This window comes from Tachyglossus aculeatus, unplaced genomic scaffold, assembly GCF_015852505.1.
Source record: "Tachyglossus aculeatus isolate mTacAcu1 unplaced genomic scaffold, mTacAcu1.pri scaffold_1_arrow_ctg1, whole genome shotgun sequence".
NCBI classification, from domain to species: Eukaryota; Metazoa; Chordata; class Mammalia; order Monotremata; family Tachyglossidae; genus Tachyglossus; species Tachyglossus aculeatus.
Window position 1 is genome coordinate 1810822 of NW_024044915.1, and position 8916 is coordinate 1819737.

At 56.5% G+C, this 8916-nt stretch overlaps 1 protein-coding gene across 3 annotated transcripts in view; it reads left to right on the forward strand.

Annotated features, from left to right (window-relative positions):
- Window positions 1-5915, forward strand: part of MYOCD (myocardin) — a 291154-nt gene extending 285239 nt beyond the window's left edge. For all 3 annotated transcript variants that reach the window (XM_038742905.1, XM_038742906.1, XM_038742907.1), the window contains exon 13: window positions 4941-5915. In XM_038742905.1, the coding sequence (XP_038598833.1) occupies window positions 4941-5500 (560 nt within the window). In that variant the 3' untranslated portion in view covers window positions 5501-5915. The remainder of the gene's footprint in view (window positions 1-4940) is intronic.
- The last annotated feature ends 3001 nt before the right edge of the window (window positions 5916-8916 follow it).

The following is an 8916-nucleotide window of genomic DNA, read 5'->3' on the forward strand; positions in this document are numbered from 1 at the left end:
CCCCCCCCCCCCCAGTGCATAGAACAGTGCTTTGCACATAGTAAGCACTTAGTAAATGCCATTATTATTATTATTTTTTAGACTGTGAGCCCACTGTTGGGTAGGGACTGTCTGTATATGTTGCAAACTTGTACTTCCCAAGCGCTTAGTACAGTGCTCTGCACACAGTAAGCGCTCAATAAATACAATTGATGATGATGATTAAATACGATTGAATGAATGAATGAGATGCCCGTTGCTCCAAGGCAGAACTCCAGGTATTGGTAATGGGGCATCTCCCCCTTCTAGACTGTGAGACCACGGTTGGGTAGGGACTGTCTCTAGATGTTGCCAACTTGTGCTTCCCAAGCGCTTAGTACAGTGCTCTACACACAATAAGTGCTCAATAAATATGATTGATTGATTGATCTGAGGGGCAGAGAAAGAGGAGCTGTTCCTCAGCTCCTTCCTTCTAGAGTCTCTTTGCCTCCAAATGAATTTTCCTCTGACCGTTCCCAGGTAATGGGGCATCTGAGGGGCAGAGAAAGAAGAGCTGTTCCTCAGCTCCTTCCTTCTGGAGTCTCTTTGCCTCCAAATGAATTTTCCTCTGACTGTTCCCAGGTAATGGGGCATCTGAGGGGCAGAGAAAGAAGAGCTGTTCCTCAGCTCCTTCCTTCTAGAGTCTCTTTGCCTCCAAATGAATTTTCCTCTGACCGTTCCCAGGTAATGGGGCATCTGAGGGGCAGAGAAAGAGGAGCTGTTCCTCAGCTCCTTCCTTCTAGAGTCTCTTTGTCTCCAAATGAATTTTCATCTGACCGCTCTGTGGTTCACCTCCTCCGTCCTTGCGGTCGGAGCCCACGTTTTCACAGCAGAGGCTCAGATAATCGTGTCGACGTACCTTGGAGAGGTGTCATCGCGACTCCACCGAGAAACAGTGCTCTGCACATAGTAAGCGCTCAATAAATACGATTGATGATGATGAGAAATATCCAGGAGAATCGGGAGTGTGAAAGGGGCTTTCCAGGGCGCCGAGAGTTGCCCTGGACCAGCTGGGAAACTTACAGGGAATGTTTTTGAGAGAGACACGTGACTCCCAACACAAGATTCATCCATTGTCGTTTGCTCAGGGAAGGATTGGGATGCAGAGAGTCCAAAGCGATAATAGCAAGGTGATCCCAGGGAACCTGTCCAGGACAAAAGGCGATCGATCAATTGATCGTATTTATTGAGCACTTCCTACGTTCCACGCATTGTACTAAGCGCTTGGGTGACTCAGTTGGTAAACACTTTCCCAGGAGCTTGCGGTCTAGAGGGGGAGACAGACAGTAATATAAATAAGGAAATTATGGATATATACCTAAGTGCTCCGGGGCTGAGGGAGGGTGAATAAAGGGTGAAAATCCAACTGCAGAGGCGACTCAGAAGGGAGTGGGGGAAGAGGAAATGAGGCCTTGGTCGGTGAAGATGCGATTTCAATAAGGCTTTGAACGTGGGGAGAGAGATACATAGGGAAAGGGGCTTCCAGGCCAGAGGCAGGACGTGGGACGGGGTCGGCGGCGAGATAGACGAGCGAGAAGTACAGTGAGTAGCTTAGTATTAGAGGAGCAAAGTGAGCGGAGCTTCTGTTTGCCGCGGAAGCCGATGTGCCACCGCCGAGGGTCCTTGAGGAGCGGAAAGACTAAACGATTTTGTAGAAAAGCGATCCAGGCAGGCAGAGCGAAGTATGAACTGAAATGCGGAGAGACAGGAGGCAGGGAGGTCAGCAAAGAGGCTGAGGCAGGAATCGAGGCCATTACGGGGTGGAGCGGGAAAGCGGCGTGGTTCAGTGGAAAGAGCCCGGACTTTGGAGGCAGAGGGTGTGGGTTCAGATCCCGGCTCTGCCGATTATCAGCTGGGTGACTTTGGGCAAGTCACTTTGCTTCTCGGACCTCAGTGACCTCATCTGTAAAACTATGAGCCCCCCGTGGGACAACCTGATCACCTCCTAACCTCCCCAGCGCTCAGAACAGTGCTTTGCACCTAATAAGCGCTTAATAAATGCCCTTATTATTATTATTATTATTATTAAACAGCACCCAGCAGCTAAGAGCGTAAAAGATGTCCAGGGTTCGGGCTGATGCTTTGGCAGCTTTCTAGAGGATCCTGGCTATTTCCTCTTCCCACCTAGGGTAGAGTCCCTTTTCCATCTGAGACCATGATCTGACAGGAATTTCATGGCATAGAAGTCAGCAGGGCCCGGGTTCTAATCCCGCCACTTGTCTGCTGGGTGACCTTGGGCAAGTCGCTTCATTTCTCCGTGCCTCAGTGACCTCATCTGTAAAATGGGGATCGAGACTGTGAGCCCCCCGTGGGACGGGGGCTGTGTCCAACCCAATAAGCTTGCATCTACCCCAGGTCTTAGTACAGTGTCTGGGGTATAGTGAGTGCTTAGCAAATACCATTATTATTATTATTATTATTATTATTATTATTAATAAGTATTGTCCCCTTGGCTTTGTGTGAAATGTGGCCCGACTCCAGGACAATAGACCCTTGGCTTTCTGGGAAAAAAATCATAATAATAGTACTTATTAAGCACTTATTTTGTGTCTAGCGCTGTTCTGAGCACTGGGGTGGATGGACGTTAATCAGGTCGGACACAGCCCCGTCCCATGTGGAGCTCACAGTCTAAGTAGGAGGGAGTAACTTGTACTTCCCAAGCGCTTAGTACAGTGCTCTGCACACAGTCAGCACTCAATAAATACGATTGAATGAATGAATGAATAGGATTTCATCCCCATTTTACAGATGGGGAAACCAAGGCACAGAGTCACTAAGGGACTGGCCCTACGTCACACAGCAGACCAGTCGAGGAGCTAGGATTAAAAATAATAATAATAATGGCATTTATTAAGCGCTAAGCACTGTTCTAAGCACTGGGGAGGTTACAGGGTGATCAGGCGGTCCCACAGACAGGGGGCTTCATCCCCATTTTCCAGATGAGGTAACTGAGGCACAGAGAAGTGAAGGGACTTGCCCAAAGTCACACAGCAGAGCCGGGATTCGAACCCATGACCTCTGACTCCAAAGCCCGGGCTTTTTCCACTATGCCACGCTCCTGCCCCCGGGAAATATGGCACACTAGGGGAAGACCTGGCTTTCTGGGAAAGGTATCCCGACTCCAGTGAGACAGCCCCCCGGCTTTCTGGGAAAAGTAACCAGGCTACCGTGAGACGTCTGGGAAATGGTACATATTTACTATTCTCTTGTACATATTTACCATTCTATTTATTTTATTTCGTTAATATGTTTTGTTCTGTTGTCTGTCTCCCCCTTCTAGACTGTGAGCCCGCTGTCGGGTAGGGACTGTCTCTATGTGTTGCTGACTTCTACTTCCCAAGCGCTCAGTCCAGTGCTCTGCACATAGTAAGCGCTCAATAAATACGATTGAATGAATGAATGAATGACCGTCTCTATATGTTGCTGACTTGGACTTCCCAAGCGCTTATTACAGTGCTCTGCACACAGTAAGCGCTCAATAAATACGATTGAATGAATGAATGACCATCTATATGTTGCCGACTTGTACTTCCCAAGCGCATAGTCCAGTGCTCTGCACACAGTAAGCGCTCAATAACTATGATTGAATGTATGAATGACCGTCTCTATATGTTGCCGACTTGTACTTCCCAAGCGCTTAGTACAGTGCTCTGCACACAGTAAGCGCTCAATAAATACGATTGAATGAATGAATGACCGTCTCTATATGTTGCCGACTTGTACTTCCCAAGCGTTTAGTACAGTGCTCTGCACACAGTAAGCGTTCAATAAATACGATTGAATGAATGAATGAATGAATGGCCGTCTCTATATGTTGCCGATTTGTACTTCCCAAGCACTTAGTACAGTGATCTGCACACAGTGTGCTCAATAAATGCGATTGAATGAATGACCGTCTCTATATGTTGCCGACTTGTACTTCCCAAGCGCGTAGTACAGTGCTCTGCACACAGTAAGCGCTCAATAAATACGATTGAATGAATGAATGAATGACCGTCTCTATATGTTGCCGATTTGTACTTCCCAAGCGCTTAGTACAGTGCTCTGCACACAGTGTGCTCAATAAATGCGATTGAATGAATGAATGACTGTCTCTATATGTTGCCGATTTGTACTTCCCAAGAGCTTAGTACAGTGCTCTGCACACAGTAAGCACTCAATAAATACGATTGAATGAATGAATGAGCCCCGACTTTGGTGGGACAGCCCTTTGGCTTTCTGGGAAATGTAAATCCCGCTCCTTTTCCCCGTTGTCCCTCAGTCCCTCCTCCAAGAGGAGGTGTTTGTGGCTGTTTTTTTAAAGATGACAATTTCAGTCATTCATTCCTTCAATCGTATTTATTGAACGCTTACTGGGTGCAGAGCACTGTACTAAGCGCTTGGGAAGTACAGGTCGGCAACGTATAGAGACGGTCCCTACCCAATGACGGGCTCACAGTCTGAAGCAGCGTGGCTCAGTGGAAAGAGCACGGGCTTTGGAGTCGAGAGGTCATGGGTTCAAATCCCAGCTCCACCAGTTGTCAGCGGTGTGACTTAGGGCGAGTCATTTCACTTCTCCGGGCCTCAGTTCCCTCATCTGGAAAATAGGGATGAAGACTGGGAGCCCCACGGGGGACAACCCGATCGTCTTGTGACCTCCCCAGCGCTTAGAACGGTGCTTTGCACATAGTAAGCGCTTAGTAAATGCCATCATTATTATTATTATTATTTGGGTTCTCTAGGGATCCGGTAGGGCACGTGGCCGAACCAAACAGCGGAGTAACTCAGAGCAGAACGTGCGGCCAGGTGGAAGAGCGGGTCGGGCGTCGCTTAGGTTCGATTTAAGCGTCACCCCTTCCGCGACCGAGGGCTCCCTCAGCCCCACATCCCCCGCGCCGAGGGGAGTGTAGTCTAATCCTCCGATTGCGTTTTCCCCCCCTCAGAAATGCCAGCCAACGCCAGGGAGGACCGCTCCTGCCTCCAGAAAGGCGCCCCGATGTCCCGGCCGGCCCGGCCCCCCGGCCCCCCGCTCCCCAGAGCCTCCTCCCCGTTCGCACCCAGCCCGGCCCCGCTCCACTTCGACCCCTGCGCCCCCGGCAGCGACAACCACTTCGACGTCTTACTGAATTCCCACAGCCCGCTGGGGAAGGCGGGAGACCTCGCGCTCCTCAAGATGGGCGGCGAGGAGCCCCAGTTCGAAGGGATGATGGACGCGTTCCCCGGCAAGGCCGCGGCCGAGCTGCTGGACCCCCACGAGGTCCTGCACGCGCCCCCGTCCGCCTCCTCGTCGTCGTCCTCCCTGGCCGAGGGCGGGGGCCTGCCCGGCAGCTTCACCGAGTCCCCCTGGGAGACCATGGAGTGGCTGGACCTCACGCCGCCCAGCTCGGCCGCCGGCTTCGGCTCGGCGGCGGCCCCGGGCCCCAACCTCTTCAACATCGATTTCCTGGACGTCGCCGATCTCAACCTGAACGCCGGCATGGACCTTCACCTCCAGCAGTGGTGAGGCGGCCCCGGGGCCTGCGGCGGTCCTGACCCCTCGCCCCCGGGCCCGGACCCCGGCGGTGGAGCCGGGGGAGGGATGCTGACGTTCATAGCGTTCTCCCCCTCCCTCCCTTCCCCCCCCCCGAGGACCTCGGCCCCCCGGAAGACTGAGAGGGGGCCGCGGAGGCTTCCCTAGCCCCCAGCGAGACAGGCTGACTGCGTTCCGGGCCTGCCCGTGTGTCGGGCCGGGGTCGCACGAGTCTGGGGTCTCTGCGGGCCCAAGATGCCGGGTGACTCCGGCTGGCTGGGGACGGCCAGGATTTTCCTCCAGCTCGGGCGGTGGGGTAACGCCCTGGCGGTCCCGGCCAGCGACCGGAGGGGCTCACGGGAAGAAGAGGAGGAAAGGGCACGTGGCTGGGCCTTGGGTCGCCTGCCTGTCCGGGAGACTCCGGGGCGGCCATCCAGCCTCCGCTGGGAAGAGTGGACGTTGGCCTCCGGAGAAAGCGACCGGCATTTCGCCGCGTGGCGACGGTGCCCGGTGGGGCGTGTGCCTGCCTCGTTCAGGCGTGGGGGGCATCTATCCAGGACTGGAAATGGCCCTCCTCCGTCCGCCCAGTTCCAACCGCCGGACGGCCGCCCCCGTGACCGTCCGGGATGGCGCGGGAGGGCGGGCCGGCCCGGGAAAGAGGAGAGGAGGACAGCGATTCAAGCCCGGATTTCCCCTCATTTCTCCGAGGCCCCCGTGGTGCCTTTCTGCTGCGTTGAGTAGCGTCGAGCGTTCCACCCGGCCCCGAACTGCCCTGCCACGCTGAAGGCCGGGCCGAGGGGAGCCGGCCGCAGCCGTCCCCGGTGGGACCCCTGCCCATCAGGCTCCCCTGCCCTGCCTCACCTCCTCCCTTCCCCTTCTTCCCCCGAGTGCCTCGCAAAGTCAGATGAGGAAACCGCGTCCCCGGGGCTCCCACTGCAAAGGCCTCTGGGGAAATTCCTTGAAGAGCTGGGTCTCTAGCTTCTCCGGGGTCCGGGCAGTATCCCTACAGCTGTGGGGGGAGGAAGCGGGGCTGGGGGGGCGTGGGGGAGCCCCCCTCCAGCAGCCCCAAGGCCGATGCTTCCCCGCGGGACGCCCCGCGGGGTCCTGAGCGTGGAGATGGGTTGGCACGCTGAGACCCGCCTGCAGCGGGGTCCCTCCCCGTGCCCTCCCGGGCTTGGGCTGAGGGATGATTGGCAGCTCTTGTGGGCAAGTCTCTCCCCCGGTTCCTCCTGGGCTCCGGGCTCTGGTTTTCCACCAGATTCGTGGTACTTACTGAGCGCTCACTGTATGAAGAGCCCCGTACTAAGCGCTCGGAAACTACAGTTCGGCAATGAAGAGAGACGATCCCTGGAGTTACCGTCCAGTTTTCCCCAGATTCCGCCCTCCCACTCCAGGTGTCAGTGCTCCCACTGGCTCCAGTTCCCCCCGGGATTCCCGTTCCTCCTGGGATCTGGTCCTCCCGGCCCCGGGCTTCGATCCCTCCCGTCGTTAGTGTTGCATGCTGTATAAAAGATAGCCTGACCTACGGTGAGCACTATTTAAGGCACTGTTTTTTGTTGGTTTTTTTGCCCCTATTGTACGTACAATCCTTCTTCACGGTGCACTCGTAGGGTAGAACCGTCACCATTTGTGGGTTTGCTTCAGACAGAATTTCTCTTTGTAAATGAGAGAAGCCATTCCACCGTCAGGGCTTAAACAGAGCGCGAAGGCCGAGAGCGGCGGTGACCGGAGGATCTGGGGGGCCCTCGTGCCGCGTCTCTCGGGGAGCTCCCCGCCAAGCCCGCCGGCTCCTCGCTTCTCCAGACGCCCGCCGGTCCCTCTCGGTCCGGAGAGCGGGCTCCCCGCCGTTCCCCGAACCCGCAGACGCGGTCGGCTTTCCTCGGACCGGGAAGGGAAACGACCCGGAGCTGTGAAGAGACAGACTGTTTTCAATGGGCGTAGCTGGAAATGGAGGGAGGAGAGGATGGCCCTGGCCAGAAATGGCCCCAGATCAGCGTGAAATGTCTTACATTCCGGACGGCGGAGCGCCCAGCTCGCTCCCCAACCCACCTGCTCATCCTCCTTCAGCCGGGGGGGCTGGGACGGGGTGGGGCGCTCCCGGATTCTACCGGGGGGGCCCTGGGGGAGGAAAAGTCGGGGACGGCTGGCGATCCACCAATTCCCAGGGCCAGGCTCTCCCCCGACACACAGCCACCTGGCCAACCGCTGGTTGGCCCGGGCGAGTACTTTCTGACCCCCGGGGAAAGACTTTCTTGTCCCAGGCCACCTCTGATCCTCCGTGACTTGGGAACGGTGCCCCCCTCCCGACACCCCGGAAGAGGCTTCGCCCCTCCTTCCATCCTCCTGGGCTCTCTGGACCACCCGAGATGAGTTAATCGGCCACCCCCCCTTACCTTGGCAGGGAGGGTGGTCAGCCCGAGGCCCGGGCAGCCGTCGACCCGTCCCCCTCGGCTCCTGGGTCCCTTTCCGACCCTCGGTTCACTCCTCCTTCTCTTCACCGGAGCGAACCTTCGCCAGGCCCAAGGGCCCCCCCGGGGCCTGGGTCTTCCCACACGGGAGTTTCCCGGGTCGGCTGAGCTCCCGCCTCCGTCTCTCCCTTCCTTCTCCACAGAGGTTGTGGCCGACCGGGGGTGGCGGAACCGTCAGGAGAGGGATTCCGGAAAGGCTGCCCCTGGGATGCAGGCGGGATGGGCAGGAAGGAGGGGTCCCTTATCTCACCTCTCCCACGGGGCCTTCGGCCTCCTCCACCACGAAGCCTTCTCCCCGGGTGCACCCGAGCCCGGCCCCCCGCCCGCCGTCCTCGGCCGCCTCGCTCCATCCGTGCCGGGGTGGGGGGACGAAGGCCGCCCCGCGGGAGGACGGACGGCGAGCGCGACGCCGGAGATGCCGTTTTGCCTTTTTTAAAATGAAAAGTCGTCTATTTTTAAAATAAAAATGTTTATTTAAAAGAGATGTAAACGTTTCTTCTCTGTTACGAACACGGCCCGGCCCGGGGGCCTCACCTCTCGCCCTCGGCCCGGGATGTTTTCTTCCTCGCCACCCGCGTCCGGGGGCCTCGTCGTCCAACTACGGGGTCTGGCCGAGTCTCCCGCCCTCTCCACTGCCCGTTTCCCAAAGGCCAGTCTCCGGGGAAAAGTCTCCGGTCCCACGGGAGCATGTTGGGATCGTCTGAAGAGAGCCCAAGAATCCCGGGAAGGTTCCTTCCACCCTGGGCCCGGAGATCTCGCGGCACTCTGTAAATGCTACGGCTAAAATGGTTTGATTTTGCTTTGGGCCCTGTATATATCTGCCGCAGAATAGAAGCGGAGACACTTCGGATGCGAAGAATAAATCTATTTTTTCTGCCCCGAGTGTTTCTTTGCCCGGAAGTACAAGAGTGCGACGAAGTGGTTGCGCTGCCCGGCTACCCC